At 45.1% G+C, this 18,324-nt stretch overlaps 1 protein-coding gene across 2 annotated transcripts in view; it reads left to right on the top strand.

Annotated features, from left to right (window-relative positions):
- The window catches only part of NR2E1 (nuclear receptor subfamily 2 group E member 1), a 232,023-nt gene that overhangs the window by 13,081 nt on the left and 200,618 nt on the right, over positions 1 to 18,324 (top strand). For both annotated transcript variants that reach the window (XM_033937016.1, XM_033937017.1), the window contains exon 2: positions 762 to 1,005. In XM_033937016.1, coding sequence (XP_033792907.1) covers positions 955 to 1,005 — 51 coding nt within the window. In that variant the 5' untranslated portion in view covers positions 762 to 954. The remainder of the gene's footprint in view (positions 1 to 761; positions 1,006 to 18,324) is intronic.

Below are 18,324 nucleotides of genomic sequence, written 5' to 3'. Positions count from 1 at the left end.
TTGCGAATGCCTTTCAAGGCAGGGTGGCATCAGGGAAGAAACCCCTAACAAGTTGGACATAATTCAATCCCAGCTGGCTTTCGTCTTATTTTCATTTCGTTTGTAGCCCCTCATGAAATAAACACCTCTTCCCTTGCAAAAGACCTGCTATAAATTATTCGGCGTTGCTTTGCTTCATGTTATTGTCTCAATGGGAATCCAGATGTGGGCATTTATAGCAATTGGAGTCCGTTTAGCTTCCAAAGAGAACGGAAAAAAAAAATACTGCCATTGTTTTACTAATTCTTTAAATGTACTGGCAAAAGGAGACTCCAAAATTAAGCGAATAAGCACTGGATTGATTTATTTTCCCATCCTTCTCCCCTGTAAAAAAAAACACAAAAAAACCCCCACACAGAAAATTATTTCAAGACCAATGGCTTAAAATACATTTCTGCTGTGTGTGTGTTTGGGGTTGGGTTTTTGTTGGTTTTTTTTTTTTTTAAATCTTCAATAAAGGATTGCTTTCAAATATAATTATTGAAACATCACGTATCATCCCAGCTTGCAGCTAACTCTCTTTTGAGTATAAAAGGAATAAGATCTCGGTCAGATACCACATTCCCGATAAGGATTTAACACGTGTGTAGGTATTACTTCATTATACCTATATTGCTGTATAATTTTTAAGTCAGGGGGAGGTGTTCAGGAAACCAGAAATGTCTATTTTACAGAAGAGAGCTGAGTTTAGTAATGTTTGCTCTCTATTAATTCACTTTCAGCCACATCTTTGCACTCTCGGACTATGCAAGTACACAGAAGCGGAGATGGGCTTAGGATTCCTCTCGAATAAAAGTCTACTTATTAGCCATGTGGCCCTGGGCCTGTTTGGACGAAGTGGATAAAGATCGGCTGTCTCCTACCTACTTTTCACTCAGTGCCGTCCAAATCCAAAGGTGATGTAAGACAACACTGATGCCCCAATCCGCCCCCCCCTCCAAGGGCAATGCAAGACTTTTGCAGCAGGTAAGAGTTTCTGTTTTAGAGCATACGAAATCCAGTTCCTCCCTGCCAAAAGAGATGTAGGTTTCTCACTAGGACGCTGGAAATTTGATGGATCAGATCCCTTTCCAGATTCATCTTTAGTTGTGAAACTGGAGGTTTCAGAGCAACCTGGCATGAAAATGAAAAACAGACGTAAAGGTGTCTGATTCCAGCCCTTCTTTTGCCACTACTCTTTTTGCCCTATGGGCTTGTCCTATCTCCTGCACAGTTTGACCTTCAAGGGCATCAGGAGCTCCTTGTGATAGCAGGCAACTTTGAATTGATTGCAAGATTACACAATTATAGGGACTCTACAGTATAAGATAGCCTTACATCCACCCAGGCCTGATTGCTTGCTTGTTTTGGGGTTGTTGTTTTTTTTGTTATTTCAAATCTCTTTCATATTTGTCCTTTTCTGCACCTTTGCAAAACCTCCAGAGTTGACTTCAAGCAGCAAATTGCCAAGGAGCTGCTTCTCCGTGCAAATGGGGAGGGGGGTGGAGGTGCCAAGCGTCTCTAGTTTATCCCCTGTTCATTTTTCTATTTGCATCCGCTGTTAGCTGGAGATCGTTTTAATAAATAAGGATGAAGGGGACCTGCATCTAGAGGGCTTGCCGGCAGCATTTAAAAGCCAATAGAGCTTATAATGCTACTGTATCATTTCTTATTGATTAGAGCAATCAAGATGCGCCGCTGGCTGGGCTGCTGAGCAGTTCAGCATATGATTAAAGATAAGAGTCAGTTAATGCAGGAGCAAAGGGGGGGGGGAACTGGTGAAGAGCTGATTTGCATGAGCTGGGAGCCCAGCCACAGGGGGACAGAAATCATTCATTAGGATTAGAGAGCGGCTCAAGCATCCTTCCAAGATCACCAGGGGCCGGGCGAAATGCTCCTTCTGAGAGACCATGTAACCCCCCCACCCCCCTCGTGCTAGGTGGGAGAGGAGAAAGTGGGTCTGGGATTGACTTTTCAAGAGCCCCCCTTCTCATCAGGGAAGACAAACCCTTGTTTTCCCCACTTTCATTTCACCTGCTAGGACTGGCAGCGGTGGTCTATGTGTGTATTTAAAACCAAAAATAAGCACCAGAAAGGGGTTTAAGGGTTATAGGGCTGTTGTGAGATTTAAAGGGGATGGGAGATGTACAGACCCCCTCCTCTTTTTATGTATAATGAACACACTGAAATATAAAAAGCTACAGTATAAACACTTGCTTCAAGACCTGGGATGATTTTTATTTTGGGGGGGGGATTTATCAGAAAATGATGCCTGCTTCCAATTCTATGGTTCCCCTGCACCCCCCCCCCAAAAAAAAAAAAAGTTCCAGTTATCCTCCTTTGGTTCCTATAATCTACAATTAAAGTCGGAACTCCAGTCTAACACCAATACACAGGATTGGGATTATCTGCTGCCGCTTCCCTAAAGATCAGTGTAATCCCAATTACGTTGCTGTTTTGCCAGCGGCGCTAATTAATAAAGCTGGCGTGCCATTGCTTCTAACAAGACTGACTTTTACCTTGCTGTAAAACCTCATTTAGGAAGAGCAGACCCCCATTAAGTTTGGACCTGGGTTAGCCACTGTTGGAAACAGGATACTGGGCTTCATGGACCTCCGATCTGTCCCAGGACAGCAGTTCTTATGTTCTTGAGCTTGTGGGGGTTTTGGATAACTTCATAGTATGGCCTAGGAGGTTATAGGAACCAACTTTTCTTAAATAATTGGGGATTCTAAACCCAATAGAAATTACCCCCCCCCCCCTTTAGACATGGTCAAGGGTGTTTGCTCAATATTGGAGGTGGCCAAGTACCCATGGCTCCCACGGAGCTGGTTCCAATGACCTAGGTAAGATGCGCAAGCAGGCACTTATTTGGGGGCTATTTTAAAAAGACAGCCTTACAGAACCTGCGCCACCATAGCTATAAGTGGTATTTAATTTAACATAAGAGCGCAGTTATGTCTCCGCTGAAACTTCATCTGTGCCCATACTCAGGTCATGTACGCCTAGCTTCCAGTGTTCTCCACGCCTACTTTATACATCTGCAACCTCAGGGGAATTTAATAAAAGCTCTTTTTCTTTTTCCTGAGGAAAACAGGGTTTAGCCCTTAAACAGATTTTATAAAAATTACCATCATATTGTGCTAGAGATCGTTAAACTGGCTACATCCACCTCTTTTAGAAATTCTCTTTTATGGTCTATATTCCCGCAGTTTCCCCTGTAGCTTCTTTCAATATTGATGGCGATCAGCACAGCAGCACCGCTGCTCTCGGTGGAAATGAGCAAATAAATTCCCTCTTCTTCCGGCCTTTCCAACCCTTTAAATAGTACATGTTCTTACCAGCAACATTACATCAGAATGAAAGAGAAGCTCTTTAAGCCATCTAACTTTCAGAGATGAGGGGGGGGAGCGTCTGGGCTGGTTTTATTCAAAATAGGAGCCCCTGTTAGTCAAAGAAGTCCTGTGGCATTTCACCTGCTCAATACTCACAAAACCTTCCCATCATGGAAACAACAATTAAAATAGGAATATATTCATTTAAGGTACCATGAAATAAAAAACTTACAAGGGAAGTAGAACTGTAACGATCAATTTAAAGTGTAAACTTACATGTAGATCTAGCTATCTATACATAGAAACCATACGGCACATACTAATACCATTTTCTTTAGCAAGGCCTTCTTTAAACCAGAGCTTCTGAATCAATTTTCTGTTTAGGGGGTTCCAGTCAATACAAAGTCATTTGGGTCTGTCCAAAATGAAAAAAACCAGTCCTAATGCAATGAGGCAATTAGGACCCAAATTCTCCATAAAGAAAACAAACAGATTCAAGGTTTAAAAAAACAAAATCAGCAGACAGACTCAGAGGCCCCCCCCCCCCCCCCCCCGGTAAGGGAATAAAGTTGTTTTCTCTGTATAAAATCAATCTTTCACATGGCCCACTGTCTGCCCGGCCTCCTGAATACTCTTTTGCTGAGCTGTAAAGGGATCAGTGCCTCACTGGGGATAATTGTAGGTGTCAGCGTGGAGACTTTGCAAAAAGTCTGAACTGTCGTCTCCCAGGGCAGTGGCCAACGCCCCTAAGCCCTCTACACGGGCAGCACTTTCCCTTTATGGATTCTGGGAAATCCCCCTTCTTACACAGACTGTGTCCCCCTGCTGTGGGGCCCCTGGTGCTCGGGGGCCCCCTCCTTAGACCCAAGGAAGTCTGGTTATTGCCAGTGCAAAGGGGCTTCCCCCGCCCCCTTTCTTTTTGCTCTGAAATGGTGTCTTTAGCATCGTGTGAGTCTAGCAAGCCACCCCGACCCCCTGATTCTCCCCCGGGCATCTGCTTCGAATGGCAAACGAGCCCCTTTCCTTCAGGGCAGTGCTGGGAAACGCAGGCAGCCAGAATAGGGATTTTCGCATTCATTTTTTCCGCTTGACTTGATTATTGTTGGCTTTCTCTTTGCTTGATTCCTGGGCAGGATTAGCTTTGACTTCCCCCCCTCCTCCCTGCCTTGGGAGGCCGGAATGGCCCCAAACTCCCTCAGATGAGAATGGATAGGGGGACGAAGGGAGTGACCCGCTCTGTGCGCAGGGGAGCTGATTTGTGCCAGAGACACCCATCAAGTAGCAGCAGCTTTTTGGGGAAGGGGGGGTTGAATGCATTCAATGACAAGGACGTTCCCAAATGACTTTGGAGAGGGTTTTCTCTCCCCCCACCCTTTCATGGAAATCAAGGCTTGCAGGCAGCAATTGGTGGCTTTTTGACAACAGATTACATCTGGGGGCTCCATTCCCTTCCTGGGCAGGGGATTAAATCCCCTAAGGGGGACAGATGAGAATGAATTAGAACAATGTCCATCCAGCAAGACCAGATAAGAAATAGAGAAAAGAAAGTGTAGACGTTTTATACTGAATGTAATGTAATGTAATGTAATTTATTTCTTATATACCGCTACATCCGTTAGGTTCTAAGCGGTTTACAGAAAATATACATTAAGATGCTGTTTATGATGTAATATTATATCAACATTTGAACGTCAGTTGTTTTTTGAATTATATTTGTTGCATACGGTATATTTGGCCAGTCCTCACGTCGTCTTTGCACACCCACACTCAGGCTTGGATTAGAAAAGGCTCTAAGAGCCATTAAGACATTAGCCCCTGGATATGCACACAAATAAATTCCTGGACAGAACATTCTTATAGATCAGGGATCTGCAAAGTGATGTCACAGCAGTTGGAGGAGGCAACGAGCTTCTCTATCTGCCCTCCAACTTTCTTTTCAAGGGTTCGATTCAGAAAGCTGTGTTTCAAAGCCCTTTACCTTGGCTGGACACACAACTTCTAGCTCAAACCTGCCTCCTGATGCAATAAGCTAATCGTATACAAATTCAAAGCTTGTACGCTACTTGTGGGCGGCTAGGATTGTGCACATATCTGGGCAACATAATGCATCTATGCATGTGCTGGAATGTTATTCTGCCATAAATACAGTATCAGCCTTGCAAGAATTTTTTGCATATTACCTTCCAATACCTATGCAGATATTTTTTTTTCTGCTATGCCTCCCCCTCTTGTGGGTACTATTATGCTCACAACCCTCCAAAAAGGCATTAAATCATCTCGACTAACGCTTCTATGCTTCCTCAGACTTGGCACTTAAGCTCTAAGGTCGTGCTCGCCTTAAAGATTTCTAGATAGGTCTTTGTATTGAGGCTCAATAGCTAATAGTCTCATTAGATTGATTGTAATACGCCATGCGCATCTTGCTAACCGGGCTAACTTCCTGCATCAGCCCCAAGACAAATGTGTCCCATGACGACACTATGCTCAAGGCTACCTCTTCATTAAAGACATAATTGCTGGATCTGAGAATATGGCCAGTGCCTGTTTATGAAAGGAGGTGTCCAACCTCATATCTGGCTTTAGTTTAGAATAGGTGATAAAATGTAGTTAAGATAAGTGAAGGATGGAGTTAGACTTTATGGTAGATATCCTGCAAACAGGATGGTTGGATAGGCTGGAGTGAGCTTGGACAGCAATTTCAGCATTTGAAACCTAGGACAATACCAGGTGGACTTTACAGTCTATGACCCAGAAATAGCAAAGAAGAGACAAGTTCATTTAATCATGTACTTTTTGAGAATAACTAATGGGCAGTCTGGATGGACCAATCAGGTCTTTATCTGGCATCGTTTACTATTTTACCGGGCAAATACCCAAAGAGTAGCAACATTTTCAGAGCCGAGATTGTGATGTCATAATGCCTCATTCCACCAATGCCTAAGAGCGACCTCAGCAGTGATGTCACAATGGCTTGATGAGATGGCAACTTCAGCATTTGGAACCTAGGACAATCCCAGGTGGACTTTACAGTCTATGGCCCAGAAATAGCAAAGAAGAGACAAGTTAATTCTATCATGTACTTTTTAATGAGAATAACAAATGGGCAGACTGGATGGACTGTTCTGGTCTTTGGGCTAGATTCACTAAGGGCACGGATCCGATCCGATCCGTGAGTGATCCGATCCGTGCCCGGGGGGCTGATCCCGACGCATGCGCAGACCATATGTAGATGGTCTGCGTATGCGCTAGCCCTCCATGCCCGGCAGAGCAGCAAAATATCTTTTACTTTTTTTACTTTTTCGTGAGCCCGTGGTTTTAACCCGCTTTAAAAACCTCGTGCTCGCAGTGCGGGGAAGGGCAGGAGAGATTTGGGGTAAGAGCAGGGTGGCCAGAGCAGATAGGGGCAGAGAGGATCAGGAGATCAGGGCAGAGAGCAGGGCGGCCAGAGCAGGAGAATTGGGGCAGAAAGCAGGGCTTTTACACAAGTGACTGGTCCTTAGCAGTCGCTTGCTTTTTGTTAGTGAATCGCGGCCTTTCCTACTTTGCAAGCCATTTCCCCTCATTTGCATGCACGGATCGGAATTGGATCGGAGGTGATCGGCCACAAAGTTAGTGAATCGGGTCGGAGGGAAATCGGGTCGCAAACGGGTCACAAACTGATCGGTACACGATCTATTTGCTTAGTGACTCTAGCCTTGCTGTATTTTACTATGTTATCTGGCAGAAACCCAAAGAATAGCAACATTCCAGAGCTGTGATTGTGATGTCATAATGCCTCATCCACCAATGCCTAAGAGCCAAACTCATCAGTGATGTCACAATGACTTGATTAGATGGCAACTTAAGCAGTTGGAACCTAGGACAATCCCAGGTGGACTTTAGAGTCTATGATCCAGAAATATCAAAAAAGAGACAAGTTAATCTAATCATGTATTTGTAATGGGTATAACTAATGGGCAGACTGGATGGACCATTCAGGTCTTTATCTGCCGTCATTTACTATGTTACTATGCAAGGCACCCAGCTGATCACCATCTCTCCTACTGTCATCCTTTCTAGCTGCCATATCTTCAACCTAATGCTCTCTACTGCAACTATGTCTGATGCCTTTAAACATGCCATAGTTATGCTGCTCCTCAAAAAACCCTCACTGGACCCTACTTGTCCCTCCAACTATCACCCTCTCTCCCTCCCCCCCTTCTTATCCAAGTTACTCAAATGTGCAGTTTGCTGCCTTTGTCTTGACTTTCTTTTGTCTCAAGCTATCCTTGACCCAGTGGCTTAGTGAGGGAGGTAGGCATCCAGGGTGGGGGCACCCAGCATTGCTATGCTGTGTCCCCCCACTCTTTCCCGCCACTTGAGTGCCCCCCGCCCCATATACCTTTTGAAATGTTCACCGGCATGAGCAGCATCTTCCACCTGCTGCTTGTTCCAGCCTTGGCTCCCTTTTGACGTCACATCCTGGTCTCATAACCAGGAAGTGAGGTCAGAAGGGAGCCGAGGTTGGCATGAGCAGCAAGTGGAAGATGCTGCTCATGCCAGGGAACACCTAAAGAGGTACACAGTGGGGATCAAAGAAGTGGAGAGGTACAGGCACTGGTGCCCCCTATGAAGACGGTGCCTGGGGGGTCCTCCTCCTCACCGAGGCGCAAAATCTATATATACCGCGTATCAACAAGAGATCTAAGAGGAAAAAGAACAAGGAACCAGCATGGTTCACTTTAGCGATGAAGAAAGCTATCGGAGATAAGAAGACTTCATATAAGGAATGGAAAAGGTAAAAAATGGAAAAAGCAAAACAGCATCAAAGCAGGTGCCATAAGGCGGTAAGAGACTATGAGGAAAAAATAGCCAAGGAGGCAAAAAACTTCAAGCCGTTCTTTCAATATATTAAGGGGAAATGACCCGCGAAGGTGGGGCCGTTGGATGACCATGGAATAAAGGAAGTGCTAAAGGAGGACAAAACCATCTCCGACAAACTGAACACATTTTTTGCGTCTGTGTTTACCGAAGAGGATATGCACAACATACCGGAAGCCAACAGACTTTACATGGGAAATGAAGATGGGAAACTAACAGGGTTGACGGTCAGTCTAGAAGAGGTATGCAGGAAGATTGATAGGCTTAAAAATGATAAATCCCCGGGACCGGATGGCATCTATCCGAGAGTAATCAAGAAACTGAAAGGGGCAATAGTTGAACTGCTTCAACTAATAGCCAATCTGTCGATCAAATCAGGAACAATTCCGGAAAACTGGAAGATGGCGAATGTTATGCCCATCTTCAAGAAAGGTTCAAGGGGTGATCCGTGAAACTACAGACCGGTGAGTCTGATCTTGGTACTGGGAAAGATGGTAGAGGCGCTGATAAAGGACCGCATCATTGAGCACCTTGACGGACACAATCTGATGAGGCCAGCCAGCATGGCTTCAGCAAAGGAAGATCTTACTTGACGAACTTGCTGCACTTCCTCGAGGGAGTAAACAGGCGGATAGACAAAGGCGACCCAGTCGACATTGTATATCTGGATTTTCAGAAGACATTCGACTATTTCAAAAAATTGCGAACAATGGAATAGAGGGTGAAATACTCACGTGGATTAAAAACTGGCTGGTGGATAGAAAACAAGAGAGTGGGGGTAAATGGACAATACTCAGACTGGAAAAGCGTCACGAGTGGAGTGCAGCAGGGTTCGGTGCTTGGACCTGTGCTCTATAACATATTTATAAACGATCTGGAAAGTGGTACGATGAGTGAGGTGATTAAATTTGAAGACGATATGAAGTTCTTCAGAGTAGTGAAAACGCAGGAGGATTGCGAAGATCTGCAACGTGACATAAACACGCTCGAGAAATGGGCCGCGACATAGCAAATGAGGTTCAATGTGGATAAGTGTAAGGTGAAGCATGTCGGTAATAAAAATCTTATTCACGAATACAGGATGTCCGGTGCAGTACTCGGAGAGACCACCCCAGGAAAGAGACTTGGGAGTACTAGTCGACAAGTCGATGAAGCTGTCCGCACAATGTGCGGCCCTGGCGAAAAGGGCAAACAGAATGCTAGGAATGATTAAGGGGATCATGAACAGATTGGAGAAGGTTATCATGCCACTGTATCGGGCCATGGTACACCCTCACCTGGAGTACTGCGTCCAGCAGTAGTCACCATACATGAAGAAGGACACAGTACTAATCGCTAGTGCTGCCCGATTCAGGGAAAAAAATTTCGATACTTCTTCCCTTGGTTCTCTAATCGCCTCCCATGGCTTTCAATATCACCTCTATGCTGACGACTCACAGATCTACTTCTCTACACCTGAAATTTCTACAGGAATCCATGCCCGAGTCTCAGTCTGCCTGTCTGACATTGTTACCTGGAATCTCACCACCATCTAAAATTAAACATGGCCGAGATTGAATTCCTTATCTTTCCTCCTAAATCTTCCTGTCCTCTTCCTGAGTTCTCTATTTCTGTCATCTTTGACTTATCTCTTTCCTTCTCTTTGCATATCCAACAGACCACCAAAACCTGCTGTTTCTTTCTCGACAACATCGCTAAAATCTGGCCTTTCCTTTCTGAGCACACTGCCAATACCCTCATCCATATTCTGGACTACTGCAACTTGCTTCTCGCAGGTCTTCCACTAAGCCATCTCTCTTCTCTTCAATCTGTTCATCCACCACACTTCTAGCTACCAGCAAATCTTTCCTGAACTCCATCTTACCTCTAATTAACGAGTCCCTACAATCAGGCATAATACCACAGAGCTGGAAATCTGCTGCAGTAACACCACTCCTAAAAAAAAACACCATGGATCCGGACAATCCAAGCAGCTATAGACCAGTCTCAAATCTCTCATTTATCTCAAAAATACTAGAAAAGATAGTACTCACACGACTATGAGACTTCATGGAAACAAACTCTACCCTATCCAACTTCCAATCAGGATTCTGGAAGCACCACAGCATAAAACCCCCCATGCTACGCGGGAAAACTAACGCCAGCTCAATGCTGGCGTTAGCGTCTAGCGCGCGTGGCAATTCTGCGCACGTTAAGTGCACGCTAAAACCACTATCGCAACTTAGTAAAAGGAACCCTAAATGTGTACTATTTTTATTAGTTAATTATTATTATTTTCCAATGCTCAATATGACTTCCTTTTTTAAGGTTTGACACTTGTGCCAGAATATTTTTACTAAATTTAAGAAGTATTTGCCCTCTTTCAAATGGTATAGAGGTTTAAAAAAAGGGAAAGGCATTAATGAAGTCATTAGGTTCAATCTAGCCATTTATTTCTGCATGAATTTAAACAACAACAACAAAAAAAGATAAATATAGCTCATCCAGTCATACAAGAAATGGCTCTACTGCAGGGGGCCCCACACTTTTTGGGCTTGCGAGCTACTTTTAAAATGACCAAGTCAAAATGATCTACCAACAATAAAATTTTTAAAAACACAAAGCACACTGTACGCAGAGAAAATGTTAATTATCATTTATATTCCGTGGGTTTTCAAAGAGGTCAAGGCAGATGATTCTATGCAATGTCAGCTCAGGAACAACTATACAAAAACAGACAAATATGCCCCCTCCCTTTTTACTAAATGGCAATAGCGGTTTTTAGCGCAGGGTGATGCACTGAATGCCCTGCGCTGCTCTCGATGTTCTTAGGCTCCCTGAGCTAAAAACCGCTATTGTGGTTTAGTAAAAGAGGGCCATAGTGCAAAATATAGACAGCAGATATAAATTCTCAAAATGGACACATTTTGATCACTAAATTGAAAATAAAATCATTTCTTCTATCTTTTTGTCGGTGATTTCATGAGTCTCTGGTTGCACTTCCTTCTTCTGACTGTAAATCCAATATTATTTTCTTTCTGCCCCTCCCATAAGAACATAAGCAGTGCCTCTGCTGGGTCAGACTAGAGGTCCATCATGTCCAGCAGTTCGCTCACGCAGCGGCCCATCAGGTCCAGGACCTGCATATTAATCCTCTATCTATACCCTTCAATCCTCTTTTCCTTCAGGAAAACATCTAATTCCTTCTTGGAACCCAGTACCGTACTCTGTCCTACCAAGCCCTCTGGAAGCACATTCCAGGTGTCCCCCACCCTCTGGGTGAAGAAGAACTTCCTAACATTGGTTCTGAATCTGTCTCCTCTTAATTTATCCAAATGCCCTCTCGTTCTTGTAGTCTTCGAAAGTTTGAAGAATCTGTCCCTCTCCACTCTTATAAGTCTCTATCATGTTCCCTCTAAGCCTCCGCTTTTCCAGGGAAAAAAGCCCCAGTTTCTCCAATCTTTCAGCATATGAAAGGTTTTCCATACCTTTTATCAATCTCGTCACTGTTTTCTGAACCCTCTCGAGCATCGCCATATCCTTCTTAAGGTACGGCGACCAATATAGGACGAGGTACTCCAGATGTGGGCGCACCATCGCCCGATACAACGGCAGGATAACTTCTTTCCTTCTGACTGTAATACCTTTCTTGATAATACCTAGCATTCTGTTCGCCTTCTTAGAGGCCGCTGCACAATGTGCCGACGGTTTCATTGTCTTGTCTACTAGTACCCCCAAGTCCTTCTCTAGGCTACTTTCTCCCATTACCAGCCCTCCCATTGTGTAGTTGTACCTCGGAATTCTGTTTCCTACATGCAAGACTTTACATTTCTCTACATTGAACTTCATCTGCCATCTCGTTGCCCACTCCCCTAGTTTGTTCAGGTCCCTTTGTAAATCTTCGCAGTCCTCTTTAGTCCTTGCCTCATTAAATAGTTTGATGTCTGCAAATTTTATTACTTCGTACTTCATCCCTATTTCTAGATCATTTATAAATACATTGAATAGCAGCGGTCCAAGCACCGACCCCTGCGGAACACCCCTTTTCTTTCTGTCTCTCTTTCTCTCTTCCCCCTGCCTGCCTGTCTTTCGCTCTCCCCCTGCCCCCCCAAAAAAAAAACATCGCATCAATTTCTCCACTTCCCCGATTCTTTCCCTACCCCGTAAGCCACCACGCCGATTTCTCCCTGTTGTTTCCATGAGCCAGGCCAGGCACATACAAGCATCGGACTCACAAGACTTCACCTCTGATGTCAATTCTAACGTCGTCGGAGAGGAAGTTCCAGGCAAGCTAGGCAGCGATTGGCTGGCCCAGAACTTCCTCTCCGATGTCAGAATTGACATCGGAAGTGAAGTCTTGTGAGTCCGGCGCTTGTACACGCCTGGCCTGGCTCGGGGAGGCAGGAAGAAAAAGATTGCAAAGGCAACGCAATCAACTCACATTGCCTTTGCGATCTACTGGTCGATTGCGATCGACCATTTGGGCACCCCTGCTTCTATGGTATCCTGTTCTGACTTGAGGATAGGGGTTTAGTTCCAAAAAAACTGCCTTATTTCCATTTCCTATTTATAAACTTTAATCATTACAGTTACAATACTACTTGATTCTACGTAAAGCAACAAAAAAAATTTTTTCAACCTTTTGTTGTTTCTGCTTTAATCATCTTCTCTTCACTCTCTTCTTTCTATTCAACATTTGTCCTTGCTCCCTTCCATGCAACATCTGTCCTCTCTTTGCCCCTTATACCCAGCCTCTGCACTCTCTCTCTCTCTATCCCTTCCATCTACTGTCCATCCTCTCTCTGCCCCTTGCATCCACTGCCCACCCTCTCTGCCCTTTCCATCCAGTGTCCACCCGCTCTCTGTTCCATATGGCATCTTCCCTCTTTCTATGTCCCTTCAATAAACTGTATATCCTGTGCCCTTTCTCTCCTTTGTACATGATTCATTTCAGCTTCACCCCCTCCCCTATGCTCTGGCATCTCTGTATTCTCCTTGCCTTCCTTCCTTCCCACTCCACCCCATGGTCTGGCATTTCTGTCTCCTTCCCTTCTCTCCCCCCATGCCCTGGAATCTCCCTCCCCCCCCCCCCTATGCACTGATATCTCTCCCCCCCCCTATGGTCTGGTAGCTCCTTTCCTTCCCTCCCTCCCATGGTCTTGGCATCTCTTGCCTCTCCTCTCCCTTCCCTGGTCTTCCTTCTCCCTTCTCTCTCCCCAATTGGGTGCTGCTGCAGCAGCACTTCTCTTCCCCTCCCCAATTGGGTGCTGCTGCAGCACTTCTCTTTCCCTCCCCCCCAATTGGGTGCAGCAGCAGCTTTTCTCTTCCCCCCAATTGGATGCACCAGCTTTTCTCTTCCCCCTCCCCCCAAAAAATTGGATGCAGCAACAGCAACATTTCTCTTCCCTTCCCCCTCCCCCCCCAAAATGGGTGCAGCAGCAGCATTTCTCTACCCCCTCCCCTTCTCTCCCCTCCCCTCCCCCATTTGGTGCAACAGCATTTCTCTTCCCTTCCCCTTTCCCCCCAAAATGGGTGCATCAGCAGAACATTTCTCTTCCCCCTCCCCCCCATTCGGTATAGCAGCAGCATTTCTCTTCCTATCCCTCTCAGCTCACACACCCGTTGGCAGAGTCGCTAGGCAAGTTGTAAGCTTCCCTCCATCGCTGCCCTATCTTCCATAGGTCAGCGATGGAGGGAAGCTTACAACTTGCTGCTTTTACTTGCTTTGGGCCTTCCTCGTTGCCAGGTCCTGCCTACTTTGTTTCCGCGAAGGCAGGATCCGGTAGCGAGGAAGACCCGAAGCAAGTAAAAGCAGCAAGTTGTAAGCTTCCCTCTGGGGCTCTATCGTGTGCGTGCCGGCTTCCCTTCTCTTCCCTCCGAAACCGGAAGTTGCATCCCGTGGTGGGGGGAAGAGAAGGAAAGCCGGCATGCACATGATAGAGCCCCGGAGGGAAGCTTACAACTTGCTGCTTTTACTTGCTTCAGGCCTTCCTCACTGCCGGGTCCTTCCTTTGGGGAAACAAAGTAGGCAGGACCCGAAAAGGAGGAAGGCCCGAAGCAAGTAAAAGCATGCTGGGAAAAAAAAAAGGCAGGCATCAAACAAAAGTTTTGGCAGCAAGTCATCCCAGGAAGGAGCATCGGCGGCAGCAGCAGGATTCGCCAGGCGGTCATCTAAATTAGCCGGGCGGAGCACCCAGCTAAAAGGCCCTGGGGAGAACACTGCATGATGAAAGGTCTCAGAAAGTACTATTGGAACCCTTTTTATAGGAACCAAAACCTTCTTAGATTACTACAACGCTCTACTAGTGGGCTTACCTGCAAAAACACTCTACCATTTCCAAGGTGTACAAAATGCCACTATCCAACTCCTAAAAACTTGGGCTTCCGCAACCATGTCACCCCTGCACTAACATCCATGCACTGGCTTCCTATCCAAAAACAATGCGCCTTTAAAGCCTTGGTGTTAGCCTTCAAGACTTTCCACAAAATGACACCAAACTACATAGCATCAAAACTACAAATTTATGTCCCCAACCGATCACTGAGATCCCAAACAGAAAAACTGTTGGTCTTGCCACCTGGCCGCTCACTCACGTCTGAGACATCCCGAAGATGCTTATATTCTCACTACATACCCAGAAAGTGGCACGTCAACCCCCCCCCCCCCCCCCCCCCCCATCTATTAGATCACTAGACAGTCTTTGGAACTTCAGAAAAGCCATGAAAACCTTTCGCTTTACAAACCCAGCTCTTTGAAGACCCACGTCTACACCCCTGGCGGATGGATCTCAAAGACATGACCTAAAATTCCAAACAGAATCTCACTAAAACGCGCATGCCAACGCAAATATAATCTGAATTACTACTACATTCTCTGACAACAAACATGCACCCACTTACTAAGAAAGCTAGTTTACCTCCATGTGATATCTACACTGAATGTGCTGCTATGAAATCCACCCAATGTCCACTAAGGCTTCCTTTTACTAAGGTGCGCTAGCGTTTTTAGCGCATGCAGGAAATTATCGCGCGCTACGCTTCTAGAACTAATGCCAGCTCAATGCTGGCGTTAAGGTCTAACGCACGCGGCAATGTAGCGCACGCTATTCCGCGAGTTAAAGCCCTAGCACACCTTAGTAAAAGGAGCCCTAATTCTGTATTTTAAGTCTGCATGTTATGTCTATACTGTAAATGCTGTAAAGTCTGTATTTCTCACCAAAGTATGTCCTAACCATACTATGAATGTACTCTTGTAATCCATTCTGGCCTCCTTTGGGAGGACGGGCTAAATAAATAAATAAATAAATTTGGATCCAAGATTTCAAAAAACTGGATTTAAATTAAGAAAAAGAAAAATGTAATAAGGAAATTTGTGTCTTTCTAAAGTCCAAAAGGATGGAGATCGCTTCATTTCAAAGAGTTAAGGGAAGCATCTTAAATTCCTTCAATATGCTTCATAGCTAGAAATGCTGTAGATGGGACAGCTCAAAAAAAAAATCATATTTCAATGATTGATATTTCGCAATACATTTACAAAGATACTGCAGGAAAAAGGTTCCACCAATCTGTATTACACCAGGTTTCAAAAGAAGAAATTGTCGCCTTCTCTTTTGTGTATCCCTTGTGACGTCCGAGAACACTTGAATTTTAAATCCCCAAAACTGTTTGTTTATTTACTGAAGAATATCTTCAGAATCTATAGCTTATCTGGCATAAGAGCCACAGAGGCTAATAATGTTGAAGGTTTCGCTATGTCACTTTCAGACGACTCCAAGACATTAGAAATATCCTGGAGATTTCCAGGGATTACTGCTAGCTGGTATTACGATGTTTTTAAAGGTAAATAATACACTTGTAGAAAAGGAGGTAATGTATCTTCAGGAACTAATACAATTTCTGTAAAATATCTTTTTAACATGTCTCTAGGTGTTACAGAAAACACCTGTGGAATATTCAAAAAGCAGGAAACATTTTCCAGAGTCAACTTTTCTCCTTAGATTAGAAATATCTTTAATCACTAATTCTTGCATATTCTGGATTTCAGTTGAAACCTTGTCATAATTAAGTAGTGAAGCATTTAACGTTTGAGCCTCTACTTTCACTAATTTAAAATCTTCATTTTTTTAACCTTCTCTTCCAATTTTTTAATTTGAGGATAAAACAATTTTCCCAAATCAGCTATTAAACACCCTAAGGCCTCTAAAGTTACCTCAGACGGTTTAGTCAGGAAAAAATGAGGCAAAGATTGAGCTGAAGCTTACTCCGACGGCAACATCTCTTCAACAGCATTTCTCAAAGTGCTTTCCCTCTCCTTTACTGTTAACGTAGAAGGTTCTGAAGTTGGTAAAGGGCCTATTTCCTCCAAACAAGGGGATCCCAATTCCTCCATCAGTTGATCCAGAGCCTCGGGTCCAACTGCGTTCCTCTTCTGCAGCGCTGACAAGCCCTGCAATGGAGAGCTGCTACTTTGAGGTGGTGGGGGAGGGGCTCTTGTGTCTGGGCTCAGAGTCGTATCGAGCTCAGGGAGAGCCATCAAACATCCACTCTCAGTTGGTGTCTCCAGCAAGCTGCCGACAGACACGAGCTCCATTCCGGGTCTCCTCAAAAAGTTATCCAAGGGACCCACGGCAGGGGACTCCCGACGCTGTGAGGCTTCTGCAGCACTTCTTCCCCTCCATTTCAGCATGAAGGAAATTTTTCTGACTGCGAGTCGAGAGGAGACCTTCCGGACTTCAGGCAGATGCAGCCATCTTGGATTGCGAGCAACAACTTTAACTTGCTCCTCGTGACCACATCGTTGCTCCCGCTGACATCACTTCCAGGTGCTGTGTATAGGAAGTGATGTCAGTGGGAGAGACGAAGGGGTTGTGAGGAACACATTGAAGTTCTTGTTGTTTGTGGCAGTGAGCAACTAAAGGTATGAGGGAAGGGGGGCACGCATGAAGCAGGAGTGATTGGGGAAGGAGAAGGGAGCAGAGACGAGGGCAGGGGAGGGGCACCACCGCCCCGGGCGCCTCTCACTCTCACTATGCCACTGAGTAGGTGGCCTGTCCTTGATGTTATAGGAGTGTCATCAGTATCCCTGGAAATAGTATTTGGCTTCCACAAGAAGTCGCTCCAGCATAGTAACACCAAAAAATGAAGGCAAATAAAGACCATATGGCCTATCTAGTTTGCCCATCCCTTTCATTCCCTTAGAGATCCTACGTACTTGTCCCAACCTTTTGTAATTCAGATAGTTTTTGTCTCCACTACTTCCACTGGGAAGTTGTTTCCTAGCAGCCAAAAGACAGACCTACCTAAAAAGCAGGTCTATCTGGCCATTGAAGCTCGCTGGTGAGCCACTGAATATTGGTGGTCACCAGGTTATGTCACGCAATATAGCCAGTCACTGGGCTAAATGTCAACAGAGAGCTCACAATGTGCTTTTTAGCAGTCCAGGAGCCATTCACAGCCACCTAAATAGCGCTGAATATCGTGCGGATAATGTTCAAAGCTGTGATGCCATCCTACTTGTTAGTGCTCTTCTGATACTGCCTGCCAGTGGGCGGCCTTCACAGTGGAATATGATGTTTGCATAGACACACGGGAGGGAAGAAGAGGCAGGTAATGGGAGTGAGCAGCAGAAAGATGATAAGGGCATGAGGGTAGAAAAGGGGGAGGGAGATGGGTGACAGAGTACTGCGACCTCTACTGTCCTTATATTTTTTATTTATTTTACTAGCTGATTCCCGGCATTGCCTGGGTATTTATTCTAATCTTCTATTAGACAGGAAAAGGAATAAAATTGGCCTCATGCTGCTGTACTGTCTCTGAAGCTCTAGATGTAGCAGTTCTCTCTTTCATATCCTATAGTCGGGCCTCATGCTGCTGGACTGTTTCTGAAGCTCTAGATGTAGCAGCTCTGTTGCGTAGTGTTGCAAGTCTTGTAGTCCTCTCCTTGGGATTTTTCTCTAAGGTTTCATTTTTTAGCCTTTGATTGCACTTGGCCAATTGTTTTATGTTTGCTTGGAGGCATTGTTACAGCAATGACAGTCCAGCTCCTTGTGGCATCATTCCCCATGCTTCACATATTGGTCAAAGCAGCTCCATCTGTATAAAACACATCACACATGTCTCCCCCTTCCCACCC

The sequence above is a fragment of the Geotrypetes seraphini genome, chromosome 3 (assembly GCF_902459505.1).
Source record: "Geotrypetes seraphini chromosome 3, aGeoSer1.1, whole genome shotgun sequence".
Lineage (NCBI taxonomy): Eukaryota > Metazoa > Chordata > Amphibia > Gymnophiona > Dermophiidae > Geotrypetes > Geotrypetes seraphini.
The sequence above is the reverse complement of the archived record's forward strand: the minus strand, read 5'-3'. Positions and strand labels throughout refer to the sequence as shown.